General features: G+C 31.0%; 1 protein-coding gene across 1 annotated transcript in view; it reads left to right on the top strand.

Annotated features, from left to right (window-relative positions):
* The first annotated feature begins 1,481 nt into the window (after nucleotides 1–1,481).
* LOC136271902 (uncharacterized) overlaps nucleotides 1,482–23,414 on the top strand; it is a 205,086-nt gene continuing 183,153 nt past the window's right edge. Inside the window, exons 1-10 of the mRNA XM_066072479.1 lie at nucleotides 1,482–1,508; nucleotides 1,665–1,685; nucleotides 1,797–1,893; nucleotides 2,092–2,136; nucleotides 2,293–2,313; nucleotides 7,114–7,155; nucleotides 7,670–7,690; nucleotides 15,768–15,788; nucleotides 17,094–17,135; nucleotides 17,651–17,671. Of these exons, the coding sequence (XP_065928551.1) occupies nucleotides 1,482–1,508; nucleotides 1,665–1,685; nucleotides 1,797–1,893; nucleotides 2,092–2,136; nucleotides 2,293–2,313; nucleotides 7,114–7,155; nucleotides 7,670–7,690; nucleotides 15,768–15,788; nucleotides 17,094–17,135; nucleotides 17,651–17,671 (358 nt within the window). The remainder of the gene's footprint in view (nucleotides 1,509–1,664; nucleotides 1,686–1,796; nucleotides 1,894–2,091; nucleotides 2,137–2,292; nucleotides 2,314–7,113; nucleotides 7,156–7,669; nucleotides 7,691–15,767; nucleotides 15,789–17,093; nucleotides 17,136–17,650; nucleotides 17,672–23,414) is intronic.

The raw sequence follows: 23,414 nt of genomic DNA, 5'->3' as shown, positions 1-23,414 counted from the left end.
TAATAAGGGGTCAAAACACTTGTAAACTCCGCTGCAATTAACTTTAAAACAATTTAAATGCTTATTTAGTAAACTTGAAAATGCAAATATTTTCTTAAGGAAGATTGGTTCTCAGCAAATTTACATTCATATCTATTTTAAGATTTAAGATATTAAATATCGTTTTTCATTTAAACTTTTTGAAATATGAATTTTTCTTTTAACCAGGACAACACTTATTGGAAGATGGTAATTATCCAGGAGAAAGCAAAGGTAGATGTATCTTTTCTCTTATATGACGCATATAAATTGTATGCTGACGATCCTTAAACTGTATAAATAAATGTACTGCTCCATTCGCTATAGTTTTAAAAAATTAAAATAATATCAATGTGATCAACATTTACAATTGCTTTTATTTTATTTCAGAAGGGGACAGTTCTGAACCAGGTAATTGAACAATATTTTTGTTTCATCTCAAAATTACATTCTAACGCATAAAAATTAGCTACTAATTTTTAATCAAATTTTTTGTACGATTTCGTTTGCATATTTTTAATCAGTTGATATTTTGTTTCAACGTATATAACAAAAGTGTTCGAGAACCAAATGTTCTTTCCGACAAAGTCAGGAAAAAAGAGCGGGCTCCTTAATAAGGGGTCAAAACACTCGTAAACTCCGCTGCAATTAACTTTAAAACAATTTAAATGCTTATTAAGTAAACTTGAAAATGCAAATATTTTTTGCAGGGAGATTGGTTCTTAGCAAATTAACTTTCATATCTATTTTAAGATTTAAGATATTAAAAATCGTTTTTTATTTAAACTTTTTGAAATATGAATTTTTCTTTTAACCAGGACAACACTTATTGGAAGATGGTAATTATCCAGGAGAAAGCAAAGGTAGATGTATCTTTTCTCTTATTTGACGCATATAAATTGTATGCTGACGATCCTTAAACTGTATAAATAAATGTACTGCTCCAGTCGCTGTAGCTTTAAAAAATAGAAATAATATCAATGTGATCAACATTTACAATTGTTTTTATTTTATTTCAGAAGGGGTCAATTCTGCACCAGGTAATTAAACAATATTTTTGTTTCATCTCAAAATTACATTCCAACGCATAAAAATAAGCCACTAATTTTTAATCATTTTTTTGTACGATTTCGTTTGCATATTTTAATCAGTTGATATTTTGTTTCAACGTATATAAGACCAGTGTTCGACAACCAAATGTTCTTTCCGACAAAGTCAGGAAAGAAGAGCGGGCTCCTTAATAAGGGGTCAAAACACTCGTAAACTCCGCTGCAATTAACTTTAAAACAATTTAAATGCTTATTTAGTAAACTTGAAAATGCAAATATTTTCTTAAGGAAGATTGGTTCTCAGCAAATTTACATTCATATCTATTTTAAGATTTAAGATATTAAATATCGTTTTTCATTTAAACTTTTTGAAATATGAATTTTTCTTTTAACCAGGACAACACTTATTGGAAGATGGTAATTATCCAGGAGAAAGCAAAGGTAGATGTATCTTTTCTCTTATATGACGCATATAAATTGTATGTTGACGATTCATAAACTGTATGAATAAATGTACCTCTGCATTCGCTGTAGTTTTAAAAAATTAAAATAATATCAATGTGATCAACATTTACAATTGCTTTTATTTTATTTCAGAATGGGACAGTTCTGCACCAGGTAATTGAACAATATGTTTGTTTCATCTCAAAATTTCATCCCAACGCATAAAAATTAGCTACTAATTTTTAATCATTTTTTTGTACGATTTCGTTTGCTTATTTTTATCAGTTAATATTTTGTTTCAACGTATATAATACAAGTGTTCGAGAACCAAATGTTCTTTCCGACAAAGTCAGGAAAAAAAGAGCGGGCTCCTTAATAAGTGGTTAAAACACTCGTAAACTCCGCTGCAAAGAGCTTTAAAACAATTCAAATGCTTATTAAGTAAAATTGAAAATGCAAATATTTTCTTAAGGAAGATTGGTTCTCAGCAAATTAACTTTCATATCTATTTTAAGATTTAAGATATTAAATATCGTTTTTCATTTAAACTTTTTGAAATATGAATTTTTCTTTTAACCAGGACAACACTTATTGGAAGATGGTAAATATCCAGGAGAAAGCAAAGGTATATGTATCTTTTCTCTTATATGACGCATATAAATTGTATGCTGATGATCCATAAACTGTATGAATAAATGTACTGCTCCATTCGCTATAGTTTTAAAAAATAAAAATAATATCAATGTGATCAGCATTTACAATTGCTTTTATTTTATTTCAGAAGGGGACAATTCTGCACCAGGTAATAAAACAATATTTTTGTTTCATCTCAAAATTACATTCCAGCGCATAAAAATTAGCTACTAATTTTTAATCAAATTTTTGATACGATTTCGTTTGCATATTTTTATCAGTTGATATTTTGTTTCAACGTATATAACAAAAGTGTTCGAGAACCAAATGTTCTTTCCGACAAAGTCAGGAAAAAAGAGCGGGCTCCTTAATAAGGGGTCAAAATTACATCCCAACACATATAATATATATATATATATATATATATATATATATATATATATATATATATATATATATATATATATATATATAAAGTAAAATAAGATAACACGAAAAACTTTCAATATAGCTTAAGCGCTTTTATTTTAAAATTTTTAGAACCTATATAATGGTAATATAGTAACGTGACAAGAATTTTTTTAATTTATTTATATGATATGTTACAAATGTATTTTAATCTTATTAATTAGAGTAAGAATGTCCATCCGTTCCCTCTGTTTTTGATACGTTGCTTGAAACGTGTACTCATTGAAAATCGGGAAGCGGAGGGTAGTTTAATTTTGATTAGTCTGTTATTGTTGGTATTAAATTTACATATTACGATAGATTAGAAGAATTGTTTGATTTTAATCCCATATGTTTTTTTTAATTAGCGATCTGTTTGTAATTCTAACAAGCATCTTAAGTTTTAATTAGGTCTTTTCACCTTTCAGGTGAAATGCCTTTTGTATTCTTTATGTTTTTAGGGCTTTTTGACTTTCGGTCGAAAAGACCTTTTGTTTTTGTTCTGTTTTATTAGGGTCTTCTGTTTTCAGCGTCTTCTATTATTCTTCGGTTTCCTTTTCCCTATTATTATTTTTTTTCTTCCGTTGTTTGTGCAGGCGATTTCTCAGAAACTCATTTTCAGATTAGATAGATATTAGTCTGAACCTGATAGCAATTTTTTTGTATTGATGACGATCTGTTTCTGAAATATTGAGATTTTTCTAAATTTTATAAGGGTATTTTGTCTTCTGTCGTCCTCCTAAACTATAAAAGATATTAAGCTCCAATTTCTACGGTTGGTAAAGGAAAGATTGAAGTTTTATATGATTGTTGTTTTGTATGTTTTGCACAACTGGCGTCAAAGCGTCGTGAATTTTTGTGCTTTTCTCTCTTTATCTCTTTTCTGGAAAATATTTTGTTAAACATGTAAAGTAAAAAAAAAGTTTATATTTACAAGACCTTTCTGCTGATTTCAAGGAAAAGGGGCTGGCCTATCAAATTAGGGATCTAGAGGGCTCTGAAGTATTTTACCCATAGCTCTTCACCGGGGGATATTTTGTAATAAATTATAGAAGCAAATATGTTTATTGAACAATTATGAAGCCGAGCAGTATAACAATTTTCTCATAGATTATAGAAGCAAATGTGTTCATCTTATAGTTATGTATTCAAGTAATTTAATGATTTTCTCATGTGTTACGTAATTAGGGGTTTTTAGGGGTCAAAAGTCCAAAACTTTGATCACCTATATCTCTAAAAGGAAAATATTTTGAAATGCAGTATCAAAGAAAAGGTGCTCAAAATGATGTACTTAACAACATGCAACCTTAACATTTTGTTTCACCGGCCCCAATAAGGAGATAAGGGACCAGCCCCTAAAACATTCTTTCTCAAATATCTCAAGAATGGTAACGTATTTCTAAACACTTGTTGTACAAAATTTCTTTATAATTAAATGACCTTTCATTTGATACCAAGAAAAAGGGGCTGGCCTCTCAAATTAGGGATCTAGAGGGCTCTAAATTCTTTTACCCATAGCTCTTCACTGAGGGATATTTTGTAATAGATTATCGAAGCAAATATGTTTATCTAACAGTTATGAAGCCCAGCAGTATAACAATTTTCTCATGTGTTACGTAATTAGGGATTTTTAGAGGTCAAAAGTCCAAAACTTGGTTCAGCGGCCCCAATAAGGAAATAAGGGACCGGCCCCTAAAATATTCTTTCTCAGATATATCAAGAATAGTAAAATATTTCTAAACAATTGTTGTACAAAATGTCTATAAAATCAAATGACCTATCATTTGATACCAAGAAAAAGGGGCTGGCCCCAAATATTAGGGACCTAGAGGGCTCTGAAGTGTTTTTCCTATAGCTCTTTGCCGAGGGATATTTTGTAATAAATTATAGAAGCAAATATGTTTATCTTACATTTATGTAGCTTAACAGTATAATGATTTTCTAATGTGTTACGTAATTAGGGGTTTTTAGGGGTCAAAAGTCCAAAACTTTAATCACCTTTATCTAAGTTTTTTTTAAATGTTTAAACCATTTGTTTTACATCGACAAAAACAGCCCATTAACAATATCCAATTATCTCGGTCCAAGATAGTCATAAAGTAATATGACATGTATTATAAAAATTACATCATATCTGCAAATTTCCATATATTGATTCTAAACATTTGTATTTTTGACATATTTACAAGTAAATTATTATTGTATCTTATATTGTTTTTCAAATATAAGACTAATGCACTATATGTCTCTGTGATATGATTTTAAACCTTCATGCACAATTTCAGTCGTTCGACTACTATCACGGAAAATTTCAAATTTATATCTGATATAGTTTAACAGGAGTATCGCCGACAAAATACCTAAACGACGATATTATAAAACCGGAAGTGAGGAGATCTCGCGAGCACAAAATTTGTACGAAAGAAAAATAATAATTTAGAAGAATAGGGACAAATAAACAAAGCAATAAAAATAAGGTCGTTGGAAACGGAAAACCTTACTGATAAAATCGAATGTTGCTCAAGTTAGCGATGTGGCCCACGGGCCTCTTGTTTATGTTTACAATGCTTTAGTAAGGCATTCCTGATAGTCAACCAAAATTTTAGTATTATAAGCGAGATACAGGGCATACAATTCTTTGTCATGTGAACAAAGTTTTGTTTACGTTTTGAATGTTCGCAGCACAGTTAAGGCTGTCAATAAACTCCGTTCAGACAAAAAGTACGAGAAATGTGCATTATGACATCACAGTATATTACAAACCTCGAAAGTACTTATTAATCTATTTATTAGTAAAATTAACTTATACTAATCTTTTAATTAAAAACAACAAATGCTATTATTTACAATTTTGATGTCCGTTATATCGTACACACTGAAAAATAAGGAGATGTCGTTCTCGCTGTTCTACAAAATATGACGTCATATGCTTCAAAATGACGCATTAAGTTAAATCATTGAAGGCTATCGTGCAGTTTTATAGCGAAGAAAAATAAATGTCATACATTAACGGAAAAGTATAAATGAATATTTTGTTTAAAATTATTATTAGTAGAATGCTACCTATATAGTCTTATTTTCATTTTGTTACAAGTATGCATCGTATAAAGAAGCCACCTCGGTTTTGTATAAAATATCGTATATCTAAAATCTGAGTACCTAAATAAATCACTTAATTGCAAGGGCATACACTTACCTGATCCCGACAAACTTTTACATGTGAATTTGAAATATGCTATGTAACTTAAAAACTTCTACGATCCTTGTAAAATCTTACAAATTAATTATTTTTTTAATGAAATTAACTCTGTGACCTTCAAAATTATTCAACATATGCATTATAAATTACGGTTTCTACTAACAAATATTCTTATCTTAAAAAGTTCGCACCGTTTTTCAAAATCTACGATATAACATCAAGTTATTTCAAAATTCAGTTGTGAATTTTGAAATGATTATGCCCTTGCAATATTGAATTTTTTAAATGACCTCAAAACCACAAAAACATCTGCTTGTACCATGCGACTGCCATATCACGTGACCACTATGAACATAAAATATTGTACTGTTATATATATATTTTAGAAATATATTGCATTTGAGTGACTGTTATTGATTTTAAAAAGGACATGCCAGTTTAACTAAAGTATACGTGTTTTCATCACAAAAAATTGCCCATTTTTTATTGACCGCCTTAACTGTACTGCGTTGAATAAACATTCCAGTTTTAAGTTTTAAATGGATTTGATAAACGTTTGAATCTAGCCTTGTTTACACGATAAAAAACACTAAGCTCTGTAAGTTGCTTTTTAACTTTTCCACAGATCCTAAAATTTTCGGTGATTATTAGAAATGCATTTCTAAAGTATTATTAACGATAACAAAAAGTAACCAAAATCGTGAACATGCCCTTTTTTAACAGCATAGGAGAGCATAGATTCAAACTTATTATACTTATTGCGAAGGGGATATAGACTCGCTGCTGTATGTATAAACATGTATGTATGTATGGGTGCATGCATGCATGCATGCATGCATTTATGTATGACAATTTCAGCCTTGTGAGCAAGATTAAAGAAAACCCTCCCATGTATGTTTATCAAACTTCTTACACTTTATAAGTATGTTTAAAAGACGAACTCTTTTTATTCTCAAGGGAGTATGTTGAATTATTATCAAAAAATCGTTAAAATTAAGAATTGTTTATGTATAACTTGACAAAAGACAATCCCGTTTTGCAAAAGTAAACATTCCATTTCAAAGAAAGTGAAGTAAAAAATAGCAGTACCATGCAAGGTCTATAACACCCAATAGATGTTTTTTTTCATTATTATCAGTGGGATTTTTTTTCATTCTGAGTAAATGTAATACTTACAAATGAGATATTTCAAAACTATTGAATTAGAATGCCAATGTTCCCTTTTTAGGGGAACTTGGTGATAATTTTAACTGTGACTATATACAACATAGTACAACAATTAATGATTTCATTCATAATAAATGATATTTACTCTTTTTTCAGACAATTCAAACTCTGTAACAGAATCTAAAGTTAAAAGCGAAGGTAGGTGTTTTTTTTGCATTTTAAATAAACAATATTGTATTATGCACACATGTTATGATATCGTACACCAACAATTCATTTATAAATTTAATCAATCGTACTTTAAACCAGAATACCTTCGTTGAATATTCATAACTGGCCAATATAAGTTTGTTTTCGATGCGCTTAGTTTTTTTACACAACCCAGTTAAATACAATGTTGTTTACCCTTTAAGAAATCGATTAATTCTATTCATGGAATTAAACGGAATAAACAAAATATGGAAAATTTGTTTTAGATTTTACGCAGTTGTCGTTAGAGAAAAGACTTATATCATGTTAATGTACTGGTCGTTGCATTTAATAAAACATATTTCTATTCTTACATGCCAAAACCCTTTGGTCTCGTTTTGATTTGTAGTTGTCTTATCACTACCTATATGGAACGATGAACTACTGCATGATATATAATTTTCAAAATGTAAAAGAAAATTGATGAAATCAGCATTTACAATTTCTTTTATTTCTTTTACAGAAGAGTACAAAACTGCACAAGGTAATTGAGCAATATTTTCGTTTACGATAAAGATATTAAAGGCATAATCATAGACGGGGAAAAATACAAAATATCTCAATACGCAGACGACACGTCAATAATAATGGATGGTACACCTCAATCATATGATGGCATCCTCAGGGTTTTAGACTCTTTCGCACAGGTTTCAGTCTTAAAAATAAATTTCACAAAAACCAAAATGGTTTGGATCGGTAGTAAATAAATTTCAAGAGATGTATTTCACCACTCACGATGGAAACTGAGCTGGGACAATTCAGCTTTTGAGCTCCTAGGTATTAAATTCTCAGTAACACTAGATGAAATGGAAGACTTAAACTATTTACCAAAACTCTCAGAAATAAGAAAATTAATAAATCAATGGAAATCAAAAAAATTAACCCCTATTTGGAGAATCACAGTCATTAAGACATTAATAATACCAAAATTAAATCATTTAATACTAACATTACCCAACCCAAGTACAGATTACTTGAAAAACTTCAAAAATGATATTTTTGAATTTTTATGGGGTGGTAAAGTGCATAGAGTAAAGAAGCGTATAATTGTACAATATTACTGCCATGGGGGTCTCAAAATGATTGATTATGGGGATTTTATTACTGCTCTCAAATCTACTTGGATAAACAGACTTATTAGGTCTGATACAAAATGGATAAAGCTTCTAGAATCCATTCTGAAAATTAAAATGCCAGAAATATGGAGGAATGACACAGATTATTCATATAGTTTATGTAAAACTTTGGGGAATTCTTTCTGGAAAGAGGGGTTCATTAGCTGGTTAAAAATACAGGAGCAAAATGGATTAAGTAAACCCCAGGTTATAAATGATAATATATGGTACAATCCGAAAATCACAGTAGACAATAAATCAGTATTTTTTAAAAGCTTTGCCAATACAAGATTTATTTTTGTTGGTGTTTTACTTAATATTAATGGAACAATTGAAACAAATGAATCCAATGACAAACTTCATCGAATATGCAAGTTTAAGAACTGCTGTAAGGACCATATTGCATACACAAGATTTAAACATACCAAACTTACAAGCAATAAACGAATATGGACCTGTTATTCCTAATCATATCCTAATGTTGAATAATAATCGTAAAGGCTGCAAACTTATGTACAACTTATTATTAGATAAATAGAGAAAAACATGTACATCTATACCAAAATGGAGAGAAAAGGGTCATAACTATGCACAAGAAACCTGGCACAAAATTTTTGAACTCCCCTTTAAATCTACACAAGAATCAAAACTACATTGGTTACAGTTCCAAATTTTTCATAGGATTGTTCCAACAAATAAATATCTTTTCAAAAAAAATAAGGAGAGTCTCCTGAATGTACTTTCTGTAAAAAAAAAAGATGAAGAGAGTATTGGGCATTTATTCTATGAATGTACTATTGTAAAAGAATTATGGTCTGCTGTTGAACACTGGATTTTACGACAGTTTGATCTGTTAATAACCTTTGATAAACAATCAGTTCTCGTTGGAAAATATAAAAATAGAGATATTTATAGATTGTTTAACTTGACAATGTTGGTTCTTATTGTGAAGCAATATATTTTTTCTTGTAAATACAAAAGTAATACAAATCCAAATATACATGGATTAAAAAATGTTGTAATAGAAAGGCTCTTGACTGAAAAATACATGCCAATGAAAAACTGTAGATATTAGGAGTATGAAAGCCATTGGCAAAACATATGTGATAAGCTATAGCACTGTATTATATATAGTTAAACTGTCTCTTTATTGTGACTCATCTTTGGTTAATACAAACCAGTTAATAAAAGTTAATAAAAAATCGAAACATTTGATGCAACTTTATCTGTGATCAAAAAAAAATATTCGTAGAACGTGGTGCCTAGAAACGCGGTTTTCCTAATTACACAATGGTGGAGAGTGTAGGGCGAGATATTTGGGATATGACAACTTTGGTGTGAAAAAAGCAATTCATATGCATACACTAGTTTTTTTTCTCAATTTTCATACATTCTAGTACCACAAGAGATTGCGTACAATTTATACATTAATTTGTTAACAAGGAGCAAATTGTGTTATCATAAGAGGAAATTAAATTTGGGGGTGGGGTGTCACCTCCCCTATTTTTTTTAAAAGTAGTCTTTTATCCTACCTTCACATTTGGGACAGGTATAAAAAATTTAGTAAACTTTGACATAAAAACCAAATTTAGACACGGGACGTCCTAAATACATGTACCCAATCACTTGTTAAAGAAAGTCATTGTAATAATTGTTTACTTAGCTGCAACAAAATGAATTAATGCCGTGTTCATGCATATATCATCCAATTCAGTTTAAAACTGTCATCCCTAGGACCTAGGACTTTTATTTCCTCCACTGACATGTACATTGTTGTAATAATTTTATTAAAGAGCATCATATTCAACTATAGAGATGGATGTATTTATGTTTTCAGTCAGGAACATGTCTTTAATGATATTGATTAACTTAATTAGGATTTTAGGGTGATTATGAAATCTTTGTATATATGTTTAAATGCTGATGAAAATAAAGTGCAATTTAGCACTTTAGGTGCTAATTAATTGATTTTGATTTTAGATGATTTTAGGAGAAAATCTGGTTTAAGATTATAAAATTATCTCTAGCTGATTCTTAAGACATATCAAATATCGGATAGGGTGTGTGGTAATGAAACAATGTTAACAAATTGTACGCTGTATGTGTGTCTGCGTAAATATAATTGAACTTGTATGTAATATAATTCGTTTTTAATGCATCATTTTCTTAAACAGAAAGAAATTCATTTATAATAGATTTTATATTTACTTAAAAAAAGAGTTGGATTTTTATCATTGAACCCGCTATTTTCCATGTGATTTGATCTCGGGCTGAAATATTCGCGGAGATCGGCTAGGGTGTTCGGTAATGAAAATGTAACAATACAGAACATGTATTGATCATTTAAGCTTATAATTTTTGTTAAACAAGGGACCCAATGGGACACATCACTCATCTGAGCAACACTGGCTTTATATGGGCGTTCACAGAATTCTGTGCCATATGGCCCCTTGGTAGATGAACCAAAAACAAGTGAAAAGCTGTCAATGTGACAGCAAACCGGGTTTTCTTTTAAGTAAACTGTATCCATAATCCTTGTCAACCCTTATCCAGTGAAATGGAGTACCCTACACGTATATGCAACATTTTGCCAAAAAATGACTAAGTTCAAAAGCTAGTATTTTTTCATAAATTATCGGAAATCAAAATCCTAGCAATATGCCAACTCTGATATATGTACAATTAATCTGCAAAAGAACAACTTCCTATCTTGAGAACTGAAGGAGGAGTTATCCGTACAATGAGGGTACCCTATATGCAATATTTTGCCAAAAAATGCCTAAGTTCAAAAGCTGGTATTTTTTCGACAAATTATCAGAAATCAAAATCCTAGCATTATGCACACCTCTGATATATGTACAATTAATCTGCAAAAGAACAACTTCCTATCTTGAGAACTGTAGGAGGAGTTATCCGTACAACGAGGGTTCCCTATATGCAATATTTTGCCAAAAAATGACTAAGTTCAAAAGCTGGTATTTTTTTGATAAATTATCGGAAATAAAAATCCTAGCAATATGCAGACCTCTGATAAATGTACAATTGATCTGCGAAAGAACAACTTCCTATCTTGAAAACTGTAGGAGGAGTTATCCGTACAATGAGGGTACCCTTTTGGCAGCCGCCCACCCGCCCGCCCGCCATTTTCACCATTTTAATAACCGGATTTTTCCGTTGGAAAACCCGGTTAAAAATGAATATCCGAATTTTACCCTTTTTTCATATACTTAATTTTTGACATATTTACCTTAATGGAATACCATTTTTACCTAAAATAAGATCATATGCAATATATATATAATAACTTTTTTCAGTTGGTGTTCACGGTTAACTTCCAGTTCCCTTTATTTTTACCCCCCCCCCCCCAATCACTTTATAAAACGATTAAAATACATGAGAGCATAAAGTTACATCTTCTTCCTCCACTAGTTACTAGTTTTTGTATTTTATTTAAAAAAATCCTATATGTGAAATACGAAAAGTGTACCTCAATGCACCAGAATGAATGCGCTCAATTCTTCAAATCAAAAACATTGAAACATTTAATTGACCTTCTCCATTATAAACGATAGTCGTTGCAATAAATTCTAAGAACAACGATAATGCTTTTATCCTCATACATGTAATAATAATGTGTCAGGACTATGGAAACTGTGTAAAGGACGTCGTTTGTATTAACTTGTGTTCGAAAAACTATAAAAAAATGTGTAGATTTTTATGCAATTCATCGTTTAAGAAGGGGCACCAGAAAGTAGTTACAGCATATCATCCTTTTAGCAAGACATATTTCTATTGATCAAACAAAATTTCAACGTCAAGCGTAGAATTATACGTAGCTTGGTTTGAGTCATGTTTTTGTTCACATGAGTTTATTACATTCAACTTAAGATTTTTAAACTTGGTATTTCCTATTCAGCATTGTAGCATTCAAAATATAAACGAACTAAAGCATGACCTCAGCTTTGTTTACAAACATACAGTAGAATTGTACAAAAGTTCTGTATCTTACTTGTAACTCGAAGCTTGACTCTCAGGTTAGTAAATAGAAATTTGTAAACAATTAAAACAAGAGAAAAATAAACAAGGAAAAAACACAATTTATTTGCAGCGAGAATAATCTCCGTTTAAATTGAAATTGCTCAGCATCTTATCAAAACATGTTGCATTCATCAACCATTACGTGGAGATCGTACCGAATTACATGTACCAACATAATAAATAGTATTTTATGATATGTTGTTGGTGTATCAGGTTTTGCGCAGGAACACGTAAACAATCAGCTGTTTGATTTACCAATCTACACGCAGGGATCACACTGGACCAAAAATCCTTTTCGCCACTATAGCGCTGCACGAAGAACGACTTATGTTTTACAACTATTTCTGTCATATCACATATGCATTTGGAAGTTTATGTAGGCATATATGTTTTAGATATTAATATTTTGAACGTTTTCAACTTGCATGTATTGACCACTTTTTGGTATGTACATATGCAATCTCCTCATTGACATGTTTCCATTTGCATCACTAAATGATTTTCAAGAAGTATGGAATCAAAGCTTTTGAAAAGTTAAGATACTAAATTTCTACAGATCTAAATTTTAGATAAAATAAAAACCAAAACACTTGTTTTTATCAAGAAACAAAAACAAAAATGCCATTATGGATTCTTTCACATACTTGATAAGAAGATGGAGTGAAAGCCACAAAGACATTATTTCTTCTGTTCGAGACTTATTTAGAATCAACAAGCTACGCGTTTACAATCTCTCATTTTGACAAGCCAGATGTAAAAATAAAATGTTCTGCTCAGTTTTATGTAAATAAGTTGCATATAGCCTCATACTGCTCAGTTTCAATAAAAAGAAGTTAAATTATCAATGTGCATATTACAATAAATAAAATCCTTTGAAGAACTGCCCATATTTATCCCACTTTGGAGTGAATTTAAGAATAAATAGATATTTTGTGGAGGCAAATATGTCGCTGTCTGTAAGTTATGTGAATTATGTGAAATTGGTTGAATTTCAGTAAGACATTTATTGTTTAAAAACTGACCACTGCAGTAGGAGCACCCTCCAAGTGTTACATAACAATTGATGGTCTGAAACATAAATAACCTGGGGCTCATCCATGGTCAGAGCTGAGTTCATTGAAGCGAAGCGAGATTTCCAGTTGCACGTGGTGATTGAATTAACAGAGACTGACTGAATAAACAAACGGGTGGGAAAGAGAAACACATTTAACTTAATGAGTCACTAAAAATTGATTTTCGGCACATTTGGATTTCTTTTCACCAATTTTGAAAAATTGGCAAAGCCCAGCTCGAGCCCTGTCTACACGAATTTTTTTTTAAAATACAGACGACAGTTCCTCTCAAGTTAAAATAAAAAGAAACTAAACGAAAATCAAAACAAGGTAAAACCACCGTCTCAAGTGTAAATGTCAACGCATTGAATTACTTAACCTCAGACTTACTTCACATAAACGGCACAAATATATTTTGGATGTTTCAAATATTTCCTTCACACATAAACTGTTGTACAACAAGCAAATTCGTCTCCGTTTAAGATGGCTGCTTCTAACATAGACTGGTCCTCTGTCTCTAAACTGGTTTTCGATATATGAAATATCGAGCCCGAATTTAAACTGATTGACCCCCATTCTCTCTGCCTTTTAACTCAAATTTAAAAACAGAATTAGTCCATGATTTTTGCAATTTGTATATCCCTTTCCATAAGGATTATTTATTCTAAATTACGTTGAATTTGACTCAGTAGCTCTTGAGAAGAAGATTTTGAAAAATGCACCCCCCTTTTTCAGTTTTGAGGTTTTCTCCGCTTTGAATGAAGATCATACTTTCATTGTTGCAATTTATATCTGCCTTTCCATAAGGATGATGTGTGCCAAATTTAGTTGAAATTGCCCAAGCGGTTTAATTTTACAGAAGTTCAAAATGTAAAAAGTTTACAGACGGACACGCGAAAAAAACGGACGGACAGACGGACGGACGGACGGCCAGACGAAACCCGGACAAATTGTGATCGGAATCGGTCACTTGAGCTTTCAGCTCAGGCGAGTTAAAAAATTTAATTGGTCATTTTTGGGAGTTGATTTTAATCAACCCTCCCATGCAGTTACTCTGGCAAACCGAAAGTGAAACAGTGTCTTGACCTAAGCACAAATCATCGCCGCTGACAAGACTTAGATCTTGAAAATAATAGATAAATTCGGTGTACTGCATGCTTTACCATTGTTTTTTTTTTATAAAAAAACCTTTCTGTAAATACCTTGAAAATAGTAAGATTTTATATCGTACGAACGATTTAATTGTTTTTTTGTAGTTGTATGTATTCCTACGCCCGAGTTCAATATAGTCTCGTTCAACCAGACGCTCGGCTGTATCCGTAAATCTCCGACAAGCAAAGAGTCTCTCTTGGTAATTGGGGATTAACGGTGACAGCCGAGCGTCTGGTTGAACAAGACTAGAGTTCAATATTGCTTGGATCCAGACGTGTACAATTTAGAACCATTTCTATTACTGAAACACAGTTTGATGGAATTAATTCTATCTTTAAATGTTACTCAACATGATTCATATGGGGTTTTCACGAAATTATTGTCGGAAAAGTTCGAGAATTCATATTATAAATATGTGCGTAATTCAAATACAGATTAGAAACTACTTGCCAGGCAAAATAACATATCGTTGATTTTAAAATTGATAATAATCAATAAAATCAACTCCCGACAGTACTTCAGTACTTTGATTATACATTCAATAAATAATGCAGCGATGATAAACAACTCAGCAAATGTTCCTAAAAAGAATTTCCACGTAAATCTTATTCGTACGCGTTCTTTCTCAAATTCTGCCGTTATCAGGTTATTTGTGAAGATCATTTAAAGCAATTATACGTTCATGAACATTATTTATTCTTTCATATCGTATATCAATCCTATCCTATCGTTCGTTAATCCTATCCTATCGTGCGTGTATGCTGTTCTTTAGTGCGTTAATCCTATCCTATCGTGCGTTAATCCTATCCTATCGTTTTTCTTTTAAAAATAACGTTGCAGGTACTGTAATTCATTGATACACACCAATACTTATTTAGGTTTTTGCTATAAGTGTTTATTTTAAAGGAATCAAGAATATGTTTTGTTTATGAAGAAACTAAAGATATAAATCTTGGACAGTGTTAAAAATATATATTTCATGTCTTGATAATGCCTAAAAAAACAAAGGCAACATAAAACTTTAACAGATTATGCATTTATACAATTTTAAGATACATCATATGTTAAATGAAGAAAGTTTATATTGTAGTCATTCTCAAAGAATTAAATGAATGCATTTCATTGTGTAATTATGTACACAAATCCCTTTTTGAAATATATATCGCATTTTACAAATTTAGTTATGATGTTCTTTCTTTTTCAGAAGTTATCTCTGGGCCTATAGGTAATGCTATCTTTTATTATATATTCATAACTGTTATGTTGTATGACTGATAACAATACATGGCAAATAAAGAAAGTATAATTATAATCAAAGTACTGAAAGTACTCAAAAACGCTAACCTTGGGTGTAAAAAAAAATGAGCATTTCTGATTGTAAACCTGATTTGCAGTTTTAAAAATTGATAGCAATGAAAATGTAGAGAAAAGGATGGACTACAAGTTATTTTGTCTTTAAGAGGCAAAGAATGTACATGTGGAAATTTCAAGGATTCAATAATGGTTAATTAGTATCACAATCTGTTTATATTAGTACTTAATTAACAGGAATGTTTGCTCATTAAAAGTGCACACTATTTCCACATGTTGCTTTATCTGGTACATTAAACAAAATGTATATGAAATGTATATAAATGTGTCTTTTTTCGTTTGAAACAAACAATTCAAAGTTTTATAGGGTGATTTCACCAAGCATTGGACACTTAATCACGCATCAATTACAATACAAATATAAATCAAACTTCTTTCAAAAGTTACAGGCCAGGATTTTTTCTGGCTTAATTATTGGAGAAAAAATAGTAATATGATTAAAAACGTAGAAAATAAAACGAATAAATGTAATGTTGAACTATTTCACCATGGATTGCACAATATTTACTAACCATCGGACAGATACACAGTAAAGATAAAAAAAAAAAAAATCTGGTTTTAATGCGAAAATACAGAGGTTCAAAAAAAATAATTTATTCCATTGCTATTCAGACTTTTAATGTAAACCCTAGAAACGGTATGTATGTATGGGTGCATGGATGCATGCCTGCATGCATTTATGTATGACAATTTCAGCTTTGTGAGCAAGATTAAAGAAAACCCTCCCATGTCTGTTTATCAAACTTCTTACACTTTATAAGTATGTTTAAAAGACGAACTCTTTTTATTCTCAAGGAAGTATGTTGAATTATTATCAAAAAATCGTTAAAATTAAGAATTGTTTATGTACAACTTGACAAAAGACAATCCCGTTTTGCAAAAGTAAACATTCCATTTCAAAGAAAGTGAAGTAAAAAATAGCAGTACCATGCAAGGTCTATAACACCCAATAAATGTTTTTTTTTCATTATTATCAGTGGGATTTTTTTCATTCTGAGTAAATGTAATACTTACAAATGAGATATTTCAAAACTATTGAATTAGAATGCTAATGTTCCCTTTTTAGGGGAACTTGGTGATAATTTTAACTGTGACCCAAAGAATAGTACAACAATTAATGATTTCATTCATAATAAATGATATTTACTCTTTTTTTCAGACAATTCAAACTCTGAAACAGAATTTAAAGTTAAAAACGAAGGTAGGTGGTTTTTTTTGCATTTTAAATAAACAATATTGTATAATGCACACATGTTATGATATCGTACACCAACAATTCATTTATAAATTTAATCAATCGTACTTTAAACCAGAATACCTTCGTTGAATATTCATAACTGGCCAATATAAGTTTGTTTTCGATGCGCTTAGTTTTTTTACACAACCCAGTTAAATACAATGTTGTTTACCCTTTAAGAAATCGATTAATTCTATTCATGGAATTAAACGGAATAAACAAAATATGGAAAATTTGTTTTAGATTTTACGCAGTTGTCGTTAGAGAAAAGACTTATACCATGTTAATGTACTGGTCGTTGCATTTAATAAAACATATTTCTATTCTTACATGCCAAAACCCTTTGGTCTCGTTTTGATTTGTAGTTGTCTTATCACTACCTAAATGGAACGATGAACTACTGCATGATTTAAAATTTTCAAAATGTAAAAGAAAATTGATGAAATCAGCATTTACAATTTCTTTTATTTCTTTTACAGAAGAGTACAAAACTGCACAAGGTAATTGAGCAATATTTTCGTTTACGATAAAGATATTAAAGGCATAATCATAGACGGGGAAAAATACAAAATATCTCAATACGCAGACGACACGTCAATAATAATGGATGGTACACCTCAATCATATGATGGCATCCTCAGGGTTTTAGACTCTTTCGCACAGGTTTCAGTCTTAAAAATAAATTTCACAAAAACAAAAATGGTTTGGATCGGTAGTAAATAAATTTCAAGAGATGTATTTCACCACTCACGATGGAAACTGAGCTGGGACAATTCAGCTTTTGAGCTCCTAGGTATTAAATTCTCAGTAACACTAGATGAAATGGAAGACTTAATTTATTTACCAAAACTCTCAGAAATAAGAAAATTAATAAATCAATGGAAATCAAGAAAATTAACCCCTATTTGGAGAATCACAGTCATTAAGACATTAATAATACCAGAATTGAATCATTTAATACTAACATTACCCAACCCAAGTACAGATTACTTGAAAAACTTCAAAAATGATATTTTTGAATTTTTATGGGTCGGTAAAGTGCATAGAGTAAAGAAGCGTATAATTGTACAATATTACTGCCATGGGGGTCTCAAAATGATTGATTATGGGGATTTTATTACTGCTCTCAAATCTACTTGGATAAACAGACTTATTAGGTCTGATACAAAATGGATAAAGCTTCTAGAATCCATTCTGAAAATTAAAATCCCAGAAATATGGAGGAATGACACAGATTATTCATATAGTTTATGTAAAACTTTGGGGAATTCTTTCTGGAAAGAGGGGTTCATTAGCTGGTTAAAAATACAGGAGCAAAATGGATTAAGTAAACCCCAGGTTATAAATGATAATATATGGTACAATCCGAAAATCACAGTAGACGATACATCAGTATTTTTTAAAAGCTTTGCCAATACAAGATTTATTTTTGTTGGTGTTTTACTTAATATTAATGGAACAATTGAAACAAATGAATCCAATGACAAACTTCATTGAATATGCAAGTTTAAGAACTGCTGTAAGGACCAGATTGCATACACAAGATTTAAACATACCAAACTTACAAGCAATAAACGAATACGGACCTGTTTTTCCTAATCATATCCTAATGTTGAATAATAATCGTAAAGGCTGCAAACTTATGTACAACTTATTATTAGATAAATAGAGAAAAACATGTACATCTATACCAAAATGGAGAGAAAAGGGTCATAACTATGCACAAGAAACCTGGCACAAAATTTTTGAACTCCCCTTTAAATCTACACAAGAATCAAAACTACATTGGTTACAGTTCCAAATTTTTCATAGGATTGTTCCAACAAATAAATATCTTTTCAAAAAAAAAAAGGAGAGTCTCCTGAATGTACTTTCTTTAAAAGAAAAAGATGAAGAGAGTATTGGGCATTTATTCTATGAATGTACTATTGTAAACGAATTATGGTCTGCTGTTGAACACTGGATTTTACGACAGTTTGATCTGTTAATAACCTTTGATAAACAATCAGTTCTCTTTGGAAAATATAAAAATAGAGATATTTATAGATTGTTTAACTTGACAATGTTGGTTCTTATTGTGAAGCAATATATTTGTTCTTGTAAATACAAAAGTAATACAAATCCAAATATACATGGATTAAAAAATGTTGTAATAGAAAGGCTCTTGACTGAAAAATACATGCCAATGAAAAACTGTAGATATTAGGAGTATGAAAGCCATTGGCAAAACATATGTGATAAGCTATAGCACTGTATTATATATAGTTAAACTGTCTCTTTATTGTGTCTCATCTTTGGTTAATACAAACAAGTTAATAAAAGTTAATAAAAAAAATCGAAACATTTGATGCAACTTTATCTGTGATCAAAAAAAAATATTCGTAGAACGTGGTGCCTAGAAACGCGGTTTTCCTAATTACACAATGGTGGAGAGTGTAGGGCGAGATATTTGGGATATGACAACTTTGGTGTGAAAAAAGCAATTTATATGCATACACTAGTTTTTTTTCTCAATTTTCATACATTCTAGTACCACAAGAGATTGCGTAAACTTTATACATTAATTTGTTAACAAGGAGCAAATTATCATAAGTAGAAATTAAATTTGGGGGTGGGGTGTCACCTCCCCTATTTTTTTTAAAAGTAGTCTTTTATCCCATGTTCACATTTGGGACAGGTATAAAAAATTTAGTAAACTTTGACATAAAAACCAAATTTTGACACGGGACGTCCTAAATACATGTACCCAATCACTTGTTAAAGAAAGTCATTGTAATAATTGTTTACTTAGCTGCAACAAAATGAATTAATGCCGTGTTCATGCATATATCATCCAATTCAGTTTAAAACTGTCATCCCTAGGACCTAGGACTTTTATTTCCTCCACTGACATGTACATTGTTGGAATAATTTTATTAAAGAGCATCATATTCAACTATAGAGATGGATGTATTTATGTTTTCTGTCAGGAACATGTCTTTAATGATATTGATTAACTTAATTAGGATTTTAGGGTGATTATGAAATCTTTGTATATATGTTAAAATGCTGATGAAAATAAAGTGCAATTTAGCGACATATATATATATATATATATATATATATATATATATATATATATATATATATATATATATATATATATATATATATATATATATATATATATATTAGCGACATATATATATATATATATATATATATATATATATATATATATATATATATATATATATATATATATATATATATATATATATATATATATATATATAGTACAGTAGAGAACAATATATGGCATTTCATTATATTGGAATTATTAAAGATGATAAAAAGAATCATCTTCATAAGAAAAAGCTTTCACGATTCATTAGGGCTATTTTTTATATCTACATTTTCTCTCTGTTTTATCAAATCAATAAATCAATCGTAGATTGAAAGTAAACGTAAATATTAAGTCATTGTTAATGTACATCAGTGTGTAGATGATACAGTTATAAGTAGTCTTAAATGGGAATCTGAGCCTATTATCACCATAATTATTCCGTACAATCAATACTATTTAATAAATTGCTTAAGCTTTCGGTCGAAAGGCTGATTAACCAAAAAAAGACTGATATTTGTTACCAATACTGCAAAATACATTTAATATAAAAATTATATAGTGACATACCATGCCCTTTTTGATGAATATGCATATATAACTCACGTACATTTAATACTGAGTTTCAAGAAGGAGTACCCATCAGGTGAAGATCCAGGAAAAAATCCAAAAATGATCGGTTGAATTGCACGTACATGCATTGAGAATTATGTTTGTGTAAACTATCGCAAGTGCCAAAACGATGGAAGCTTTGTAAAGTTTACTTTAAAACCTTTATGGCCTCAAAGGGTTATGGGTGGACACAAAGTTCTAGTGATACAGCTGACTTTGTTGTCAAGATCATGAGAAATTCTTTATGGTATATAGATCATGCCCATGAAAAATTCAAGGAAAGTGGTTGTCCGATTCCTAACTGTTTCTGTACATTTCATGGATACAATGCAATTAAGAAATTGCACCACAGAATACCACAGATAAAATCAGAAAGACTTAATGAACTCTCGATGGATATTACAAAAGCATTATCTTGTCCATCAATGTCCTTTTCTAGAAACAAGCAACTCTCCTCTGACATGGAACTCTTCTTACAAATTTTTTTTTAGACAAAGACAATACTCGTCATAAAAATTCACGACAATCTTGTTCCCCTCCGCGCTCACGTGAGTCGGACACACCCCTAAAGTATATACCAGGGAAACCTTAAAATGAAATTTTTTTAGATGATTCCAGCGTATACAAGACTCTAGAGGAAGATGTGAAATGTGTAGAGAGTTTTCAGTTCATAGATCTAGATAATTACACACCTGAAAACAGACTAAAACGAAGGAAATACATTAATAATTTGGAATTACATGTCCCAGTGATGCTGTATAGAATGGCATTTGGTAGTTCTATTGGTACCTTGAACTTTATTTGGAAAGTACCTGGAAATGACAGCAATGATCCAGAGGTTTCAACAAAAAATGTCAAAATTGTTAACAAAATCAACACATCACTTCCAAAGTTTTGAACAAGGTCCACGAGAAAGGAGTTCATAAACCGCTATTTTAAGAATGTCAAGACTACGAAGTCTGTGCTGAGAAACATATGCTTTGATCTTACTGGCTGTGAACCTTCATGGGAATCTAGTGAACAAGCTGAAATTGATGAGCGTGTAGCATCTATATTACTTAATGGTGATGATCCCTCTCTTCTACTTGATTACAGATCTTTAAATGGAAAGGATATTGATTCCAAATACGGAGAATTCTTTGAGGAAATGGGTAAATACTTTAATGAACAATTAATGCCAGTTAATGAAAGGCGACATGGGGAAGAACTTTACTTACCTATGGCAATATCGATTGAAGATTTGAGGAATCAAGTTTCAAAGAGATTACAAAATGGCACACCAATTCCATGCAGTGAAACTGTTCGCTTACAGTTTCAACCAAACAGTATGTTTCAAAAGACTGCTTTAAGGGATTCTGGTAGATTTAATGTGAAATTTCGTGTGCAAACTCGACTTGTAAGAGTAAACCATGTTGACGCAAGGTATGTAACTGCCTCATTGAGATATATGAAGGAGTTCTGCGTTAGTAATCGGGATGATGTTACACTAGTATGTTTAGATGACAAAGCAATTGTTCCCGTTGGGGAGCCAGGAATACCTATCAGTACTAGTGTTAGTGGGCATAATAAAGTGCTGACTCCTTCAGATGGTCCAAAACTAGTATGTACCGACCATGATTTTCACAAAGCAGGTCTAGTGCCATCTGTAGCCTTTGTATCTAGGATACCTCGAAACAGTAATGACAGTTTCTTTAAAGGAAATGTTTACATTACAACGAAGGATAAGGTCTTTCAGCCATCAACACCCCACCGTCATGCATCTGAACTTACCAAGATATTACGTGAACAGTATTCTGAAAACAGTGTTGATTTGACGACTCCGATTCTTTGTTTGCTGACAGATGGTGGGCCAGACCACATAGTGACATTTGAAACTGTCAAGTTATCCCTTGTTCAGCTGTTTATTCAACTTGACCTTGACATGCTAGTTGCTCTACAAACTGCACCAAACCACAGCTGGATGAATCCAGCAGAAAGGTGCATGTCAATTTTAAATTTAGCACTGCAACATGTTGCTCTTGCAAGAAAAGAAATGGAACCCACATATGAAAATGCTGTAAAACACAAATCTACACTTGGTGCTGTGCGTAACTTGGCTAACATTAAGACTGGTTTCAAAGATGCTTTTGCTGAATCTGTTGGGAGTGTCATTGAACTTGTTAACTCTCGATTCAAGAGAATGAAATTGAAAGATGAACATTTAAAAGTATACACAGGCATTCCAGATGAAGAAATTCAACCCTCTCTTGATGTTGTTGGTCAGGTCCTTACACACTTTATTCCCGAATTTGAGCAATGTGTAGAAGCCATGTGGGGTTATAAATGTTACTTCAACTCTTACAAATCAAATGCAAGAGGTGTCTCTATATTTTTTAACAATAACTTCGAATTTGAAGTTCATCAAGACAGAAAGGATAAAGCAGGGAATTTAATAGCCTTGGATTTAACAATTGAGGGAAATATGGTTACTTTGATTAACATATATGGTCCAAACACAGATAGTCCTGAGTTTTATGAGTATGTTCGTG

The sequence above is a fragment of the Magallana gigas genome, chromosome 9, assembly GCF_963853765.1.
Source record: "Magallana gigas chromosome 9, xbMagGiga1.1, whole genome shotgun sequence".
Taxonomy (NCBI): domain Eukaryota; kingdom Metazoa; phylum Mollusca; class Bivalvia; order Ostreida; family Ostreidae; genus Magallana; species Magallana gigas.
This window is presented reverse-complemented; position numbering and strand designations above follow the sequence as displayed.